The sequence below is a fragment of the Aspergillus wentii genome, assembly GCF_001890725.1.
Source record: "Aspergillus wentii DTO 134E9 unplaced genomic scaffold ASPWEscaffold_5, whole genome shotgun sequence".
NCBI lineage: Eukaryota > Fungi > Ascomycota > Eurotiomycetes > Eurotiales > Aspergillaceae > Aspergillus > Aspergillus wentii.
Window position 1 is genome coordinate 704,515 of NW_024467836.1, and position 18,873 is coordinate 723,387.

At 48.9% G+C, this 18,873-nt stretch overlaps 8 protein-coding genes across 8 annotated transcripts; 4 read left to right on the plus strand and 4 right to left on the minus strand.

The window, feature by feature from the left end:
- Nucleotides 1-118: 118 nt before the first annotated feature.
- Nucleotides 119-1,087, plus strand: ASPWEDRAFT_173356 (DUF1917 domain-containing protein; the record flags this gene model as incomplete). The annotated part of the gene is made up of 2 exons (XM_040831054.1): nucleotides 119-176; nucleotides 234-1,087. 2 exons carry the CDS (start codon nucleotides 119-121, stop codon nucleotides 1,085-1,087), a joined length of 912 nt encoding a protein of 303 aa, XP_040687599.1.
- Nucleotides 1,088-1,469: 382 nt separating this feature from the next.
- On the minus strand, nucleotides 1,470-2,351 carry ASPWEDRAFT_29113 (COG1/VPS51 family protein; the record flags this gene model as incomplete). Its single annotated transcript, XM_040833229.1, has 1 exon — nucleotides 1,470-2,351. One exon carries the CDS (start codon nucleotides 2,349-2,351, stop codon nucleotides 1,470-1,472), a length of 882 nt encoding a protein of 293 aa, XP_040687600.1.
- A 273-nt stretch (nucleotides 2,352-2,624) lies between these two features.
- Nucleotides 2,625-3,389, plus strand: ASPWEDRAFT_173358 (OB fold domain-containing protein; the record flags this gene model as incomplete). The annotated part of the gene is made up of 1 exon (XM_040831055.1): nucleotides 2,625-3,389. One exon carries the CDS (start codon nucleotides 2,625-2,627, stop codon nucleotides 3,387-3,389), a length of 765 nt encoding a protein of 254 aa, XP_040687601.1.
- A 115-nt stretch (nucleotides 3,390-3,504) lies between these two features.
- Nucleotides 3,505-7,885, minus strand: ASPWEDRAFT_52295 (SKI complex subunit tetratricopeptide repeat protein SKI3; the record flags this gene model as incomplete). Its single annotated transcript, XM_040837731.1, has 3 exons — nucleotides 3,505-7,450; nucleotides 7,503-7,703; nucleotides 7,770-7,885. The coding sequence occupies 3 exons, from the start codon at nucleotides 7,883-7,885 to the stop codon at nucleotides 3,505-3,507; spliced, it is 4,263 nt and encodes a 1,420-aa protein (XP_040687602.1).
- Nucleotides 7,886-8,101: 216 nt separating this feature from the next.
- ASPWEDRAFT_41813 (sterylglucosidase 1) lies at nucleotides 8,102-11,274 on the plus strand. Its single transcript, XM_040835657.1, has 5 exons — nucleotides 8,102-8,268; nucleotides 8,346-8,931; nucleotides 8,984-9,915; nucleotides 9,962-10,280; nucleotides 10,338-11,274. The coding sequence occupies exons 2-5, from the start codon at nucleotides 8,548-8,550 to the stop codon at nucleotides 10,983-10,985; spliced, it is 2,283 nt and encodes a 760-aa protein (XP_040687603.1). The 5' UTR covers nucleotides 8,102-8,268; nucleotides 8,346-8,547; the 3' UTR covers nucleotides 10,986-11,274.
- A 213-nt stretch (nucleotides 11,275-11,487) lies between these two features.
- Nucleotides 11,488-12,040, minus strand: ASPWEDRAFT_29117 (uncharacterized protein; the record flags this gene model as incomplete). The annotated part of the gene is made up of 2 exons (XM_040833230.1): nucleotides 11,488-11,851; nucleotides 11,907-12,040. 2 exons carry the CDS (start codon nucleotides 12,038-12,040, stop codon nucleotides 11,488-11,490), a joined length of 498 nt encoding a protein of 165 aa, XP_040687604.1.
- A 1,172-nt stretch (nucleotides 12,041-13,212) lies between these two features.
- Nucleotides 13,213-17,443, plus strand: ASPWEDRAFT_113938 (karyopherin MSN5; the record flags this gene model as incomplete). The annotated part of the gene is made up of 11 exons (XM_040828447.1): nucleotides 13,213-14,040; nucleotides 14,091-14,279; nucleotides 14,332-14,803; nucleotides 14,856-14,980; nucleotides 15,029-15,100; nucleotides 15,160-15,384; nucleotides 15,441-15,544; nucleotides 15,600-15,858; nucleotides 15,911-16,053; nucleotides 16,106-16,704; nucleotides 16,764-17,443. The coding sequence occupies 11 exons, from the start codon at nucleotides 13,213-13,215 to the stop codon at nucleotides 17,441-17,443; spliced, it is 3,696 nt and encodes a 1,231-aa protein (XP_040687605.1).
- A 554-nt stretch (nucleotides 17,444-17,997) lies between these two features.
- Nucleotides 17,998-18,656, minus strand: ASPWEDRAFT_173363 (putative NADH-ubiquinone oxidoreductase subunit GRIM-19; the record flags this gene model as incomplete). The annotated part of the gene is made up of 4 exons (XM_040831056.1): nucleotides 17,998-18,046; nucleotides 18,115-18,267; nucleotides 18,415-18,521; nucleotides 18,606-18,656. The coding sequence occupies 4 exons, from the start codon at nucleotides 18,654-18,656 to the stop codon at nucleotides 17,998-18,000; spliced, it is 360 nt and encodes a 119-aa protein (XP_040687606.1).
- Nucleotides 18,657-18,873: the final 217 nt, after the last annotated feature.

Consider the following 18,873-nt stretch of genomic DNA (forward strand, 5'->3'; position numbering starts at 1 on the left):
TCGATAAGCGTTGATCTTATCGAGACTGACAAGATCAGTCCACTGCATCAACACTCACTCTGCAATTTAAAACCATCATTATCCCCAGAAATACCCTCAAGGCCAATCATTGCATAATATGTCATCATATCACTCCTGCCCCGATGACCTTTTCTCCGACGAATCCAGTTTCTACGGTACGCGTCTCCATCAACAAACAAACATCAACCAAAACACTCACTAACTCACCACAGGCGATGAAACAGAAAAATCACGCCTAGAAGACCTCGCAGATTCCTACGATCCAGAACCATACTGGTCCGATGTCCATCCTTACCTCCTCTCCACTATCCAACAAGACCGTATCGCATCGGCAAAAGTAAAAGCAGAGCCTACTACATCCGATACAGACATGAAAGACGAAGACTTAATCCCACGACGAAATAGCCGCGGCGCAAACGAAGCTACGCCATCCTTCCTCTCTCGTCTCCCACCATCCACAACTAAAAAGGATGACATCGGACCCTGGATCTACGCATACCCACAGAACAAACCCACGCCGGAGAACGAAGACATCGCCTCCCTAGTCTCAGAAGGAAAGGAGCTTCTCTACGACTTCGAGAACAAGAAAACAACCCTAGAAGCCGAGCACGACAAATCCGGCGCAAAGACGAAGGCAGGTCTAACGCGGAAACTCAACCCGCTGCGACGAACGCTCGAGCAGGATCTTTTCACGCTTGCGCGGGATACAGGCGTTACGTCGGGCAAGTGGATGCTGTTTCCGACGGCGGATCGGGTGGATAGGTATTGGGGGCTAATTGCGGAGGCGACGATTAAGGGGGGTTTAGGGATTGCGGCTAAGGTTGCGACGGATGATGGGGAGGGGAAGGCGAGGTTGATTGCGGTTTATACGTATGATACGGCGGATAAGGAGGATGTGAAGAGGGTGTTGATGAAGTTGGTGGAGTTTGGGTTGGTTAATGAAGGTGAGAGGCCGATTTACTACAAGAGTGATGCGTTCACGTATCTGGAGATTCTGGGGAATAATTCATATGGGCTCAAGGCCAGTATGTTCTCCAGCAAGGATGTGTTGGCAGGGAAGTTTTGATGCGGCCATCTCATGCTTTGATATGATTGATGATGTTATGTGTGATGTAAATGTACATGGTTTGAATATACATGAGTTCATAGTTCATAGTAGATGCTGCGTGTGTTGCTTCCAGCGAGACAGCTTCTGTTGGATGCCTTGAAGTCGGTCATTTGGCTGATTGCATTCATTCGCTGTTGTCGCTCCCCTGATGGCAGTTGTGTGAAATTCCATGTTCCAGGGATTCACACAAGCTCGAACCGAGGTTCCTGGGCTTCATGGAGGTCGCAGCAAGGCAAGGCCATCACGGATTGTATATCGGTCTGGAGGATGGAGCTGCTATCCTGGGAGCATGCAGCAAATACAGGCATTGGAGAGGTAGAATCGTAAACTCCATCCTTCCTCAAGAATCCTTATTCTCCTTTTCCTCCATGATCTTCTTGCAAGCCTCCCGGATTTCAGAAACTCCCTTCACCCCATCCCACTTCTCGAGCAGACCCTGTATCTCGCTCCAGTCCTTCTCTGCATCCTCTCGCTTCTTTTCGTCGATAAGCCTTTGCAGTCTCTCCGGGGCTCCAAGAACCCATCTAACAGTCTCCTTCTCAGCCTTCTTGCGCTCTGTTTCCTCGTTGGCTTTTGCTTCTCTCATCCGCCGCCGTTGGTCTTCTCCCTCCTGAATCAACCCCCCAGCAGTCTCAGCAACAAACGCAATCGACGGCCCAAGAGTCTTGGTCATCGTAAGCGGTGCCCCACGCTCATCCATACTCCGACGCATTTTTCCAATTGTTTCCACCGCCCGAATCAACTTGGAGTAGTTATCGTAGACGAGCGCCTTACGCTCACTATCCAGCGTGCGAATATCACCCACAAGCGTATTTTCCGCCTTGAGAACCGTTGAGAGTGTCGATGTTTCCAACAGGTGGTTGACGTAACGCTGCGCATCAAAGTCCGGATTGTCGAGCTCCGTCCCGGCTGTCACCGCGGAAGACGGGCTCGAGATGTCTCCGGCATCGGTATGCCGGGGAACGCTGCGGGAACGGCGACCATTGCCGGCGGGATCGGCTGCTGATGGCTTGAGGTTATAGTAGTCACGGAGAGCGGCACGATTGCGGCGGGGGTGGAGAGAGGGCGAGACAGCACGTGCGGTCGAGGGGGTGGATGAAGCGCTGAGGCCTCCGACGTTGGTATTCAGCGTGTCCAGCGAGGGACGGCGGGAGGATGCGGGGGTTGGAGAGTGTGCACGGGAAGAAGCAATTGACGGGCGAGGAGAGGAGATGGTCGACATGGTGGGAGATTAGGAAGACAGAAAGGTGATTAAATATGTCAACAGGAATGGATAGGCAGGAGAGGAGAGAAGCCAGAAAGACAAGCTGGAGCCATCGTTAAGCGGTGGCCCGTGCTTTCCCCAGATCTTGGAATTTGAATGGCCTCAAATTTATCCCACCAACACTTCCCCTCGTTAGTTTGAGGATGCTCTTCTTGATGTGTCCAAACATCGATTTCCACAATTGACCGCAAGAAATCTCTTCTGCATCCAACCCTCCAAGTACAAGCTATCATGGCCAATCAACAACAGCAAATCGCAGCTCAATTACGGAGCACCAAATCTCTCCCCGTCTCTCCACCATGGCTAGATAGATTCGTCTCCTCCTCTACAGCCTCACAACGCAATGTCCCAATATCCGCCTTGACCCAAACCGCCCTCTTCCGCGTCTTAGCCTCCGACTTCAGAGAAAGCCTCACAACAACCAACCAATCTTCCCTACTCCCCGTCGACATTTTCGATCCCAGCGTCAAGGAACGACGAATCCAAGGTCCAATCCCCGTTCAAATTCTCGACATCGAAGACATCGGCACTAGTTTATGGGGGCAGGTTGAGGCGATCGAGCGCGTCGAACGCGGAGAGGCCATTCGAGGACGCGAAATCGTGCGAACCGTCAACGTGGGCGAAGACAGCGAGGAACGGGCGAATAATAACAATGCTGCGATTTCGGGGCTACACAGTGTTGGAAGTAATAGTAATGGGCCTCATCGGTTGATTTTCCAGGATGCGGCGGGTACTAGGGCTGTGGCTATTGAGATCACGCGCGTCAAGGAAATTGCCTTGGATAAACTGCCTATCGGGGCGAAGCTGCTGCTACGGAATGCAACAGTCGCACGAGGTATGGTGTTGTTATCACCCGACTGTGTCACTGTCCTGGGAGGGAAAATTGAAGCTATGGATAAAGCGTGGAAAGACGGCAGAAAAGCAAGGTTGTTGGCGAGGATTGCGGAAATGGATGGCGCGCAGCAAAACAGAAATGGAGATGCAATGGAAGAATGATTGGTTAGGGGTTACTATAATCTGTGGATATTCTGGTAAAGTGGTTGGAGGTATGCACTGATATCTTCTTTTCCTTATTGTCTACAAAGGTAAAGGTCTATGGAATTGCCAGACTCTAAGCCGGCCCAGACACGGCATGGTTCAACTCTTCCCATCCATGCCGTCTCCATGGTGCGATCATGATCGATCGTAGGGCATCGCTTGCCTTGCCTGTCTGCGCATAGGCCTCCGAGAGGTCGACGGCATCCAGGTTGCTCCGAGGCGGAATGTTGCGCAATGCTCTCTTAACGGCCATTTCTGCTGGGTAGAGCTCCTGTGAAGCAGCCGACAACTCCATCCATCCCTGAGGCTGGTCTGGCGATCGCATGACAGCCGCGGTGGCTTCGCCGATACGCCTCGTCTCCTCCGGGACATCCGCATTGTCAGTTAGACCCAGAGCGGACAACGCAGTCAGCAGTCTGATCAACTTGTTCCGCTCGTGAATCTCAATGTCATCACGCGTGATCATGGCTTGGAGGTCTGATTCAACGGCCTCGATAACATCTCTGTCGGCATCTAGCAGCGCAATAGCTCCCAGAAGGGTGACTGCCCCAACATGGTCAGGGTGATTTTCAACACAGTCGAACAGTTGTTGTCTGGCCACGGCCCGCTCCTCTTCGCCACCCTTGGCCCACAGGACCTGCGCCAAAAGACATACCACTTCCGGTGCATTGCCCGCCTCTTGAAGAGCATCACGGAACATGTCGATAGCCGAGTCCATCGACTTCATGTAGTAATGTGCAAGGCCGGCAGTTAGGTGAGCCGACAACCGTAGCTTGGTGTTAGCTTCCGGATCGAATTGTTCAGCATCTTCCTCACTCGACAGTGTAAGTGCGGTTTCCGCCTTTTCTGCGGCCTCTTCAAACTCGTGGCGTGCAAGGAGAACGCGAGCCATGTCCGCGTTTGCCTGTGCAAATCTCGAAAGAGACGATGCCGACTCGGTCACCTCGTACTCTTCTTCCACACTGGAACAAACAACCTTCAACATGGACTCGGCATCTGAAAACTCTCCTATTCTTTCCGCCAAGAGGGAAGATAGGTGCACGAACGGCAAATCAGATGGGTCTTGGCGGTAAAGCTGATGTAGTGCAAAGAAAGGTTGGATGAGCTCGGATATTTCGTTTGAAGCCGACTCTTCAGATATGAGGTGATCGAACAAGGTCAACGTATATTGGCGCTTCGGTAGGGCCGATGAAGAACTGGCAATTTCGAAGGCGTGTTCGAAAAGACCTCTTGCTTCCTTTGGATCGCCAAACAGAAGGGCCAGGAAGCCTTGGCCAATCCAAGCCTGCGAATAGTCTGGGTCGGTTGACTGCGCGCGGGTGAAAGCTTCATTCGCGAGCTGGATGTCATTGTGGATGAGGTAGAGTGCACCGAGGTTAGCCCAGACTTGCGCGCTTCTATCATTCAAATGAAGACTTCGAACGAATGCGTGCTGTGCAACCTTAGGGCTCATATTTGTAGTCACCACACCAAGCGAGTTCCAGAATTCAGAGTTTCCGGATTCCAATTCAATTGCTCTCTTGAAGCATCTCATTGATGCCTTCAAAAACTTTCGCGGGTGCTTCTTACCCTTTTTGCTTGAGCCAAATTGTACATTCCTGTACGCTCCATACTCTGCCCAGCCAAGGTTATACCAGGCGACTGCCTGGGCATGAATGTCCTGTAGAGAAACGTATATAGCGCGCTTGTATGCGAGTATCGACGAGTAGATGCAGACATCGGACGGTTTGAAGTCCCCGTTGCCTTCACCCTCCAGCAGTGCTACGTAGTTCTGCCCCACTTCATCTACATCTGCCAGAATGTCGAAAGCTGCTGTGTCAAGTTCAGTAGTAAGAAGTCTCTTGACATCTTTGACCGGCAATTTGTCTGCCTTCATCTTAATATAAGAAAAGTTGGCACAGGCATCTCCGACAGCCTTCCAGAGGTTGAAAATGTCGACTCTCTGTCTGGCCAAAGAAGTGGCCACAGATACAGCCTTGCGTGCAAGCTCGGCACTGTCATTGTACAGTCCCGATTCAAGACTTCGCCAAGAACTCTCAGTAAGAGTTTGGAGCAGAGCAATTTTCACGCCTATTTCATCGGGTCGGAAACTCAGGACATCCTCGTATCTCGTAATGGCGTCTTCATACTCGGCAAGCTCGCGCTGCACATTTGCCATCATATACCGTGCGAACCAAATCTGCTCTTTATCAGAGCTGGGAAGGTTTGGTTCTAATTGCTGGGCCTGATCAAATGCCTTTGTGGCAGCAATGAATCGGCCGGAATGATGATAACTCTCTCCCAGGCCAACCCATGAATGGTAATGACCAGGTGAAATTCTCAAAGCTGCTTGGAAAGAGACAATACTCTTGGTATACTGTTGTTTGTTTATCTGCACCGTACCTAAGGCGGCATACGGCCAACTGTACCCTTTGCGCTTCGAGCCTGGGGCCGGCTTGGCCTTGCCTGAGTCAACAACTCGCTGGGCTACGGCTTCAACCAAGTCCCATTCCTTCTGGTCTGCAAATGCACGGGATAAGCGCTCAGCTGCCTCAATTTCAGATGAGGATAACTCAAACGCTTTGTGGAAACATCTGCGTGCTCGTGTTTTATCCTTCTTGTAATCAGCATAGTAGAATCCCAGACTCGTGTAGGCAGGAGCAAAATTCATGTTGGATTGGATAGAAGCGAGGAAGCTGGCATAGGCACCATTGCGGTCTTTGCGTGCGGAGTACGATGGATCCAATTCCCACTGACAGTACCCTATCCGATACAGAATTTCCGACTTGAAATCCCGATTGTCTAAACGAGTTCTTTGTATTTCTGAGAGAACTTCTTGAAGTCCGTGGAAACCAGACTCCATATCTCCGTCAAGAGCTCTGCACCAAGATAATTCGCCTTGCACCTTGATGTTGGTAGGGTCTCGCTCCAAAGCACGCTCAAGGAAGTTCACGGCCTCTGTGTAATCCTCGTCAACCTTAAGGATGAGGCCAATACCAAGCAAACAGCTTGTTGATGTTGGCTTTCGCTGTAAGATGTTCTCGAATATTCCCTTAGCTTCGGGGTGGTTTCGAGGAGATTGGTAGTATATCAGAGCATTGCCGAGCATTATGTTCACGCAGTCGGTAGTATTGCGAAGATCAATCGCAGTCGTCTTGATCAAGTCTTGGATGTTTCGAATTCCCTTGCGAGCGACGTCCACCACGCTATCATACTCCTCGAGAGACAGATAGAGCTCACCCATGATCCGGTGTGCGATGATTGAAGAGGAAGATGCTTCGAGTCCTTCTACCATAAGTATCAAACGATCCTGGGCGGCAAATTCACCGTTTTCGCCATTTGTAGTTTCCGAGTCCTTTCTGTTGTCGGACTCCTGTTCATCTGATGGAGGCTTCGGGGGGAATGGGGAAAGTTCACTGGCCAGGAAACCCTTTAGCACCTTTGAGAGCCCATCTTCTGGAAAGAACTCAATGAAGTCCTCAAGCAACCCACGATCCCATTCCGAAAAGCTTTGGATGTCTTGCCACTCGAGAACAATTTTCCAAGCGAGCTCAAAAGGATGCTTGATAATGACCATTTCACGAGCGGCCTTCAAAACCTCTTTTCTCTTTCCATTCTTTTCCTTCGATGGGAGAACAAGAAGAAGGTCATAACCCCGCTGCAGAAGCTTTTCTTCGTATGTACGTCGTACTTCATCATCATGAGACCAATCCACAATTCCACGATAGAGTTGCTCGAGTTCGCTTCGCCTAAAAGCCTCCCTTTTGACCTCCAATGTCACCAGTTCAATTTTCGCACCCAAACGTGTTCGGCGCTCTCCAATCTCTCTATTGATGAACTCTTTCTCCTCCGATTCAGTGATTTCAATCAGGCGAAGGTATGTTTGTGCTGGATGCGGCACTCGTCCCTCGAGAAAATCGTACAGCGGGCTTGTTGGCAACTGTAATTCGAGAGCTTTCTTGAGTTGAGATCGATTTCCTTGTTTCCGGGTAAAGTTAACGAATTTATCCAGCACATCCTGGCAACGATGTTTGTCATCGCTAAGACATGTTAGTAGCGTTTTATGGGATAAGAGCGAGAGGGTCGACTTACCCCTCGGCAAATATCAGACCAAGTTTTATGACGGCTTCGCGATATTCCTCTATTTTTTGGCCTCCTTGTTTCTCATATAGGCTGATCAGTCCTTGCCATGCTGTCCTGTCGCTTTCTTTCACACGGGCTGCTGCGAGGTAAGCCTTTTCGGCGTCGCCATGTTTGTTCAATTTGTCCAATGCAAGACCTAAGAAGACATTTCTGTTCCGAAATCCAACATTAGCAAGGAGAATAAGTCTAGAAAAAAATAAGGTCCACGTCACGTACGCATGATAATTCTGGGGCTCTTGCTGCACCAGCGATCCAGCCTTCTCAGCTGCGAGCTCGAAGTCTTTCGAGTCGAGAGCTGCCCTAACAGCTTTCAGTGCCGACTTGCCCGACATTCTAGCGGAGACCCTTCATTTCTCTGCCGCAATGGCAGCTTTGTTCCTCTGTTGTTGGCTTGTCGGGTGCGGGACACTGGACTTTGGCGGGAAGAGAACTGGTGTGGTGTGTGGAGAAAGGTCGGCGGGCGATACGTCAGAGGCCGATCTCTTATCTCGTACCTCGTATTTCGTATCGGCGGTCGTCGTGTTCCCCAGTCCAGACCAGACCGCAACCGCTGCATCTCTAGACGACAGTCGCGGTTTTCAATCTGCTAAGATTTGGCACTGATGCAGGGGGATTATATCTTGTCTGTGTTGGTACTCTGACTTTTCCAAGTCTGCTCGTGGCTTCACACAACATCCTTCACCCGATAACTCGATCATTCAAGGGCCGCAGGAAGGTCAGTACAGTATCCGGTTCCAGTTCTGATTCACATTCTCTCCATCGCAAATTCATCAATTGCTGAGATATATTCAGACTACAAGCTTGTAATTTATTCACTTCTACGAAAGTACATACTATAACCTCACCCTTCTCTCGAGCTCCCCTACTGTCGACCCGAGGATAACGTCTCGCCATTCCGATTCTCAGTTCATCGTTCAATGTCCTTTGCTGGACAATATACATCTTTAATTCATTTGATCGTCTACCGCTGTGATAGACATCTTCCTTGATGATAATGGGTCCCCTCCGTCTCCGGGTCGATGGCCAAACGTTTAGGGATCCGCAAAACCGAGAGGTCACTCTGAGAGGAATCAACGTTGCCGGCGAGGCCAAATATCCCAGGAACCCTAATACACCTTCCTATGTGTCCGAAAATTTCTTCGACGCCGATAATGTTTCGTTTGTGGGCCGGCCTTTCGCCCTCGAGGATGCGCATACACATTTTGCAAGGTTGAAGAAATGGGGCTACAATACTATCAGATATATCTTCACCTGGGAAGCGATAGAACACGCTGGTCCTGGTAAATATGACCATGAGTGGATCTCGTTTACTATTGAGGTTCTTCGAATCGCGAAGAAGTACAATTTCTATGTTTTTATGGACCCTCATCAGGATGTGGTAAGTAAACTATAGACTCTAGTGGTTCCAACGAGTACTGACATAAAGAAAGTGGTCCAGACTTTCCGGGGGGTCAGGTGCACCGATGTGGACTCTGTATGCAGCAGGGCTCAACCCCCAGTCCTTCCAGAAAACCGAAGCAGCTTTGGTTCAGAATACCTATAGGGACCCCTCTCAATTCCCAAAAATGATATGGAGTACCAACTATACCCGGCTTGTCAGTCAGGTCATGTTCACCATATTTTGGGGAGGACGTGACTTCGCCCCCAAGGCTATTATAGATGGTGTGAACATTCAGGACTACCTCCAAGGACATTTCATTGCAGCATGCAAATATCTCGCCCAGAGAATCCACGAAGCTGGCGATATTGAGAATGATGTTGTCATCGGATGGGAAAGCATGAATGAACCGCATCGAGGACTCATTGGTGTGCAAGATATATCAGTTATTCCCCCAGAGCAACAGCTTCAGTTAGGAACATCACCAACGGCTTTCCAAGCCATGCTGACAGGTTCCGGCCGAGCATGTGAGCAGACCACTTGGGGATTCGGCAGTTTTGGCCCGTATAAGACCGGTAGGGAACTAGTGGATCCAGAAGGTGAATCCGCATGGTTACCAGCTAGTCATGATGACAGTAAATACGGATGGAAGAGAGACCCCGGGTGGAAGTTGGGAGAGTGCCTATGGGCACAGCACGGCGTATGGGACCCATCGTCGGATACGCTCCTGCAGAAGGACTACTTTTCGAAAAAGCCTACAACTGGGGAGCCTCTAGACTATGAAAAGTTCACCAACACCTACTTCTTGGATCATTACCGCACTTATAAAGATGCCATCAGAAGTGTATGGCCAGGGTCAATCATGTTCTGTCAGCCCCCAGTCATGGAATTGCCTCCCGATGTAAAAGGATCAATTGATGATGATCCCAATATGGTTCATGCTGTGCACTACTACGATGGTCTCACTCTCCTCACAAAGCATTGGTTAGTAATCGGCCCCGATCTTTCAACAGTTTACTAAGGAATATAGGAACCGGCTTTACAACGTCGATGTTATTGGCGTTCTTCGGGGTAAGTATCTTACGCCAGCATTTGCCGTCAAAATTGGGGAGTCGGCAATTCGAAATTGCTTGCGTGACCAGCTTAAATTCCTCCGGGATGAGAGTTTGCGATATATGGGGAAGCACCCATTGATATTTACCGAGATTGGAATCCCGTACGACATGGATGACAAGTATGCATATAAAACGGGTGATTATAGTAGCCAAACCAGTGCCATGGATGCGAACCATTACGCCCTAGAAGGCAGCTCCTCGAACGGCTTTACATTATGGCTCTATACCACACAGGTATTCCTTCTCCGTAATTCGTTTTCAGGGGAAGCAGATTACTAAATTCTTTTGCAGAATGACCATGAATGGGGTGATCAGTGGAACGGAGAGGACCTGTCGATTTTCTCACTCGACGACCCTGAACTACCGAGCGGGAAGCTTTTGCCTGGAAACGAGTCCCAAGCCCAGTTTGATCCTCACTCGCCCGCGTATTCAGAAAGTCAAAGCAATACCGAAGGCCAACAGGTAGGACCCGGAAACCTGAAGCACGCTCTGCAGTCGCCTTCAATATCATCAGATTACTCTCAGTCATCAAAAGACAAAGCCGGGTATCGGGCTGCTGAAGCTTATATCCGCCCGAGTCCGATTTTCACCAATGGCCGGGTCTCGAGCTATCTGTTTGATCTCAAAAACTGTACATTTACGCTGTCATTAGTGGCCAAAGCAGGGACCCCACAAGATGCACCGACAGAAATATATCTACCGGAGTTCCACTTCCCGCAGACAGAAACCGTTGTCACTGTCAGTGTTGGAAAATGGGATATTGATCTTCTAGAAACCAACTCGATCAAGGTCCAACGTCTCCGATGGTGGCATGCTGAGGGCAATCAGGATATCAAGATCCAGGGTGTGAAGCGCAAGCCGGGAGAGGCATCCAATGCTCCCGGAGACGATATCTCTTATCTTGAGCAATGCCAAAAGGGAGGGTGTACAATTATGTAAACCTCTTTGGGTCCCGATTTGGATGCTTTTTATTTTCTCATTCTTCATCGTTTTTGGCGTCTTTTCGATTGGGTTGCCTCGAGGGCTTCTTGGATAGTATTCCGTGAGAGCAGGAGGGTGTTACAATGTTATATTTGAGCATTTCAAGATTCAATATGAAACTACTACATAATTTAGTACCTCACCGTCAATCTGCGTATACTATTTTACATCTAATTGGCTTCGTGGGCTTACATGCCGTCCAAACTCGCAGCTACATAGGTAATCTATGGACTTTATCTGATTTGCTCCATCCAAACAACTACTTCTACCCATCCAGGCGTGACTGTGTATACTATACATCCTGATTTAGAGTAAGAAATTTCGCTATAGATAATTTGGATGGGTCATATTATTATTAATTAATTTAATCACTAAGCCATGGTTTATTGTTTTTAAAATAGCTCCTAACCATTAAGGAAGTTGTCCCATTTTGCAACCTGGAAACTACCTACTGCCGTACCTAGTACTTGACTAACTGGATAACCTGAGTGCGCTGTCGGGGCGGGACTACTGGCTTATGAGCCAGATTTGTAGGGCGATCTGATGAGACTGAGGGCGATTGAGACCGAGAAGAAGTTGGAGAGTCTGACGGCAGATAGTATGCCTCACTAGCTTCTGCAATTACAGCTTGGAGTATCATGGTGGCTCTTTCCTCGCCATTTGGTAACGGTATATTCACTTGAACTGATGCATCGATCATGGCCGGCCTGGCCCATGGGTTGACTGGATTTGCTGCTATGAATATCCAGAGACGACACCAGCAGCATGTGCATAACGTTGCTGGGATTTGTGAGGGATGCGAGATGATGAAGCCCAGCCGCGCTCTATCCCATATAGCAAATTAGTGCGTTTGTTTCTTATGTGTATGGGTATACATACCGCTGGCGCATCCATTCAACCCCCAGAGGGGACCATGCAAAGGTTACCATCATTATAACCAACTGGATATCGATATTGATCGTCTCTATCAGCTTTGTAGCAGCTCCAACCAGAGTAGTGGTAATGTTCGACATTGTGAAGAATAGGTAGTAAAAGGAAGAATTAAGGATTGGACTGGAAATGAAAGGTCTGCTGTAGGTAATTCCATGAAGATCAATTATGGTGTGCACCTTTTTGGTCGAGTGGTTGTAATCAACAATGTTTACAGTAAGAAAACATCTGCTATGAAGGTGATTTCTCTTACTTCGAGGCCCATGCAGAAGGAAGCTACACTCGTTCCTGCCATATATATCTTTGAGATGAAGTTGATCAATGCAAGACAAGTGCTGGATTATGCAGTCGTGCCTGTCAGAAAAGAGAAAAAAGCGTCTCATTTGCCCCGGAATCAACTTCCATTGGATGTCTGAGTGGGTGTTGGATTCAACGGAGGGGAAGACTCAATGGAAAGAGGACCTGTTTTTTATGTGAATATATATATTTATTGCATATGAATCAATGGCTTAGCTGTAGTTGACTAAACTAGCATACTGCATGTAATTTAATCAGTTAATCCATCACTTAACTCTGGTTATTTAGATGATAGATGATGCTATACTGGAAGCCAAGGATGCCCCTCCGGGAGGCTTGGTTGGCGGCCTCACTGCAAAACAGACGCAAGGATTCAGCTGCATAGCTAGTGAGCATGCCCAGTGTTACCAGAGCAAGATAATGCATCTCCAGGCATCCATTCGTATTGAATACTTAGGTTATAGAAGGAGGCAGTGAATGTCTGGCGGTGAAGTTGCCCCTCCAGTCGGTGTGGTCATTGGCACGGGAGCGCGTGGAAAATCCCCAACGGCGGATTTGTTATTTGATTTGATTTTGCTCCAACGACAACACGTCTTCCCCGGCAGTTGCGCGTCGAAAGAATACACACCAGGCAGAAATAACAAAGAAAACAAGGAACACCACTGCTTGGAGCACGCAGACTTTAGAAATAACCACTAGAGGCTTCGTCCATCCTCATCGGGAGACCGTTGAGCCGCAACGCATTCACTCGCTCTCTGCCTGATGGCCATTGCCGTTTTGTCCGCCCGCTGACAGAGCCATTTACTTCTTTTCTGGTCTCACCTCTCCAAGAGTCCACGGACCATGAAGGCATTGGTGTCGCGACTCGAGAAAGAGAGGTAAAATACAAAAAAAGTACTTATTAATATCCCATTAATTCACCAGATTAAGAAAAAAGCAAAAAAGCAAAAACAAAAACATGGCCGCGGAAGAGCTGTCGGAGAGCGGCATGGCCGACATCGTTCGTGCACTGGAGCTCATCCACAGCCCCTCGTCGACAAATGATCTGCGCAGACAGGCGTTGACCTTCGTGGAATCGCAAAAGGAGAGCAAGTCTGCCGCCCGTAATGGTTTCCTGCTGGCTTCCCAGACGGAGAACGCTCCCTTGGTCCGCTATTTCGGCCTGGGCCTTCTAGATCATGTCTTGCGCCACACTTCTCTCACCTCCACGGAGCAGTTGACCGTGTTGAAAGGTCTCGTTCTCAAACTGGCAGAGGCTGTTCGACCGGAAGATCCACCGTATCTCCGCAACAAAATCCCCCAGCTATGGGCGGAGATCGCGAAGCGCACGTGGGGCTTGGACTGGATCGATATGGACGAAACCTTGGTCCAGTTCTGGCAGGCCAGTCTTGTCCACAAGGAGCTTGTACTGTTAATCCTGGAGACCCTATCCGATGACATCTTCTACCGCGAGGACACAGTCTCGTCCTTACGCGGACCGGATCTCAACCGGGCGCTGGTCGAGATCTGTACGCCCTTTTCTGTCTTTCAAGAAATCTATCCGCAAAGAGATCACCATGTTGAAATCCGGTGCGGAAGTGAAGGCTGGCTGGCCAGAATCTGTGAATTCCTGGGGTATTGTGTTGAGAACCTACAGAACTCCAAGCAGGCAAGAGACTCTGCCCTCAAAGCCCTTGCGACCATGAAATCCATATTAGTTTGGTCAATCCCCAAGGCCATTGTCAACTCCAACTGCGTGGCTAGTATTGCGAGAGCTTTTACTTGCCAGGATGAGCAAGTGCTATTGGTAAGAAAATCACTAACCTATAGACTTGAATGTGGTACTAAGCTGTCTAGGCTGCGGTGGAAGCATTGCATGCGCTGTATAGCAGGTCAAACTTTGAAATCGAAGACTTCCAGCCTCTTGTGCACCTGATGTACGAAACAGACTACCTGAACTTGCTGCAAAAGCTATACGAGTGGTCGGTTGTCGGGCCCGACGACATTGATGAGACTAAATACACAATTTCGAAGAAGCTTTCTGAGGTACTCTGATTTAAAAGCATCATGGCTGGGACATTAGTGCTAACCAGTCAAGATGTTATCATACGTCGCAGGATTCCTTGAGGAGAAGGGGTTCTCTCTAGAAAGCGCACACGGAATGAATCTCCCATTCTTCTTCCACCTCATGATCAGTGTCATTCAACACCAAAGCTTGAGCGTCTCGATACCTGTTCTACATGTATGGTCCAAATTGCTGGCGTCGGAAAGGATTGGGAACACGGAGCTGGTTACTTCATTGGCTCCCCCGTTGCTGGGTATTTGTACACAGCGGCTCATCCGCTGGGAATCACTCCCATCGGATTCGGAAGATCCAACAGTGGTGTTCCTAAACGAGGACATTGACACAGTCCCTGAACGACATGCCTTTGTGGGCAACTATCGACGGTATTGCTCATCGATCATCGAAACAATCGTCCAAAAGAGACCACAAGAGGCCATTCCCCATATTCTCTCTGGAGTTGACACTAATTTGAATAACCTTTACAATGGAGTTGAGCCTTTCAGTGGTAGGTTCTTGTTCATGAAATAGACCCAGGTATATAATAATAAGACCTTTAGTGAAAACATTTGCAAAGGCCTCGATGCCACTCATGCGTGCTGACACTCAGTTCGCCGTTGTGGAAGCAACTCTGAAGGGTTACAACAAATGGGTGTTGGCTCATGGGAAAATGCCTCAGCAGGACGTATGTATACCGAGGTTCTCGGGGTACTATTTGGCTAATCAAACACAGGAGCAGAAGAGAAGCGAATTGGAAAGTGCTCTTGAAACATGGGCGCTCAGCTTAATGCAAAGAAACTATGATGTTAGACTCTCTCACATGGTAGCAAACTGAAATTCCCATATTGACTTTAACTTTTACAGGACCCCGTTTTGAAGCAACGGATCATCAAGCTCGTGGTTGACATCTCGGCCAGAACTTTGGACAAAACTCCCAGCTTTGCTCTCAAGGTTCTTGAGCATATCCTCATGACACGCCTTCCCGACCAGCCAGAATTCCCTGCTTACTCCGAGGCTGTGAAAGAGCTTCATGGCTTGGCAAGTCATGAGCTAAGACGTCTTGCCATGCGTTATGCTGAGTATTTCTCGGTATGTTGGATAAGACATGCGTATTATCTGGGGTTGTGCTAACGTGAATACGTAAGACCTTCTACGATTTGCTTGAACCGAAGATCAGAGAGATTACCCTTGCCAACCGGGTGGACGACAAGCTGCAGATGGAGCTTACATCGATCCTTCTCATAATAATGTATGAATTATTGAGTTTTGTCATACTTTATAACTAGCATCACTAACTTCATTAGGCAACGAGCAAGCAACGTGGATCCATACATTCGTCAGTCCCGATTGACATCGTTCTTGGAACCTATCAGACAGGCTTGGCAAGATGAGGAGTTCAGAAGAATGAGCTCGTCGTTTGAGGGATTCTGCTCCATGCTTGGACTCCAAAGCGTGGGGCCATACATGCTGGCGAAAGAAGCACATAAACTGGAGGACTGGACATCGGTCTCCTTGGATAGTGAAGGCAAGCAGATCCAGGAGGAGATGACACGGAAGTTCCAGGTGCGTTGAACCCATCTTTTAATGTGGAAGCAAATACTGAAAAATTCTCCAGCATTTGCCATTGAGAGGCACCAAGACAATGTTGGCAGTTTCCACCGAGAAGCTGAAGAAGGGCGAACCCGCATATGATCTTGCGTGTAATATTTGGCACGACACCATTCCGATGATTCTACCGACGCTGTTACAGCTTGTCAGGTAAAATGACTCCCAGCCCTTTTCAAAGCTAGTAAGCTAATCAGCGCCAAAGCAATGCCCATGCTTTCCACAATCCAGCCAATTGGGATGGTCTCACCAATGAAATGAAATCGGTCGTCGAACGTATCTTGACCGATAGATTCTGGCAGGCAGGTATTTCGACAGGAAGTCGCGATGAATTTTATGCTAAAATCACCTCTTCTCGGGCGTCTGTTGAGGGATTCGCATCATCTGTTCGGGGTAAAATCAGAGCAGTTCGGGAGTCTTGCTACTCTATGTTATTCAGCATGAGCAGAATGCGAGAGCACTTTTACGGCTTTGCAGAGCTTCCAGGACCCCTGTCTGAAGCTTTGTTCAAGGACTCGGAGCACCTTTCATCCCACCAATTTTCTGTCCTGCTCAATATCTCGCGATGCCTCATCGATGACTGTCCGGTGCGATTCCGTGGTCATTTCTTGCCTCCGATGCTTTCAACGCTGTTCACCCATATCGATAGGAAGGTGACAGCGGAATGGGATATTATCGAGCAGCGAAGAGAGGGGTTGGCGGATGGAGATCTTACCACTGAAATGAAATCGGAGAGTATCCTTCGACAGCTGACTTATTCTGCGGTCATCATGGTGGCAAGCCTTTTGGATCCACAAAGAGGCGGTAAGCAAAACCAGGAAAACTGATGCCTTTGCTTTTTTACTGACGTTGTTGACATCTAGACCCCGACGAAGCTGATCCAGCGGATCCAAGCGCACAGCAAGCACCACCTCCACTCTCCGATTCGATTCGTCACTTTGTTCTATCATCCCCAGAGATCTTCGAACCCGTGATGCTTTTCTGTACCCATGCACTTCGTATGCGTGATACTAGATGCTGCAGCATCATCACCCGGGTTATCCGGTCCATTTTGCAGGATTTTGCTCCTCCCCACAACAGTCCCACCACTGCGACAATCCGCGAATTCATCTCCTCGGAGGTTCTCAAAGCCTGTATCACATCTGTTCACGAGCCCTACTTCGTGGACATGCAGAAGGACCTTGCCCAGTTGATCGCATCCATTTGGGTTCTCTATGGGTCAGTCAGTCCGACTCCGCGCTCTGTGATCCTAAGCCTGCCTGGCATGAATGAGCAGCGAGTTGCACACACCGAGGCCGCTCTCGTTCGCTCGACTGCGGCACGGCAGCAGCGTGCTCTCATCTTGGATCTCTTGGAAGGCCTGAGAGGTGTTAGTATCGCCGAGCAAGGTAAGATCCTGGGCACACGGGAGGAACGTCGGAAAGCCAGGAGCGCACTACAGGAGAGGTACATGACCAGCGAAGCGATGGAAGGCCAGCAGAACCTGAAGGTTGATATCAACGATGGACCTGATCTAGGTGGGGTAGCCGACATGTTTGGTTAAAAGGCTACTATCCAGTTTATCTCCAAGAGTTTTGTACAATACCTCAAGTCTGGTTTGGTCTGGTCTGCTGCACGTTTTGGTACCGTAGTTGTTATATACTTATCCTTATGTGGGGTTTAGCAGGGTTGGGAAGGGGGCATTACTACTATATAGAGGGTCTTGAGTGAGCGGTTAAACAGATCGATTCATGAAAATAGAAAAAGAAAGGGGAAAACGAAAGAAAAGAGAAGGGACGTTGTGAATACCAAGATCAAACAACACAAAGCAAATGGATACTTCGAATAGACAACGGGGTAGAAAAACACATTTAATAAACTAATCAGTCTCACTTCCAGACGGTATATCTACAGCGTACAGCATTTTGTCCGAAAAAAATTGAAGCACTTCCTTCATTGTTGCACCGAAAACCAACACACCATAACACAACTTTCTGCGGGAGCACCAGAGCCGCGCCTTCGTTTTCCTTCCATATCATAAAAAGCAGGATGAGATATGCATCTCAATGTGGGGTGTAAACAGGAGGCAAATCCAAGCACATAATAACTTCATCACGTTTATTGAGTGACTTGGGATGGGGTATAGACGAATGTAGGGCGGATGAATCTATTAAACGCAATCAGCAAAACCCACAATTAACTCCACATCAGACAACAAGAATGCTTAGAACGTACCGGTCAGAGTTGTAGACCTTTTGTTCGCTGCCCAAGAGCTCCTTTTCTCTGGCCTTGTCGGCAAAGTGTCTGCGGACCTGGTCACGGTCTTCTTCGGCCTGAAGGAGAGGAACCAAGTGGAGGCGGGACCACATCTTCTCACGGGCAAGTTCACTAAACGCAAAAAAAAATCCCATCAGTCATTCTGTTTTAATCTTCTTCGGATAGATGATATATAAAGAACGCTCGCGGTTTTCCTTCAATCCCGAAGCGGTGGGCCGGGGCCATCTTGGCGGAGATGGGGAAGCAATTGAGACATACTGTTGTTCGCGGACACCGTGGAAGAGCTTGTAGTAACCGTAGGCCATGACGAGGTGCATTCCGACGAGGTAGGTGACAGGGCGGAAGCCACGGGCAGGGACGTTGCGCTATATCACAGGATTAGCCCGAATCGAATCTCACGAAGGGGATTGAATTATTGCAAGTGCAATAATTGACGAGGTAAAATGTACCTTGTACTGGACAGGCGCATAGCCCCCCTGTGGGGGCATATCCTGAGGCATGGTGAATGACTTGGAGAGCGATTAAACGACGACGGTCTTCAAGTCTGGGGCACGGAGGAAGGTCGAGATACGATGATGCCGGACGAACGAAGTTGGTCGGGTCACGTGGGATCGTCCTGGTTTGGTAATGCGGGCTGCGGGGGATTTGATTGGCTGTTGCCGATTTTTTGTGGTTTCCTTCCGACTGACAGCAGCGAATAGAGGGACATTTATCTGC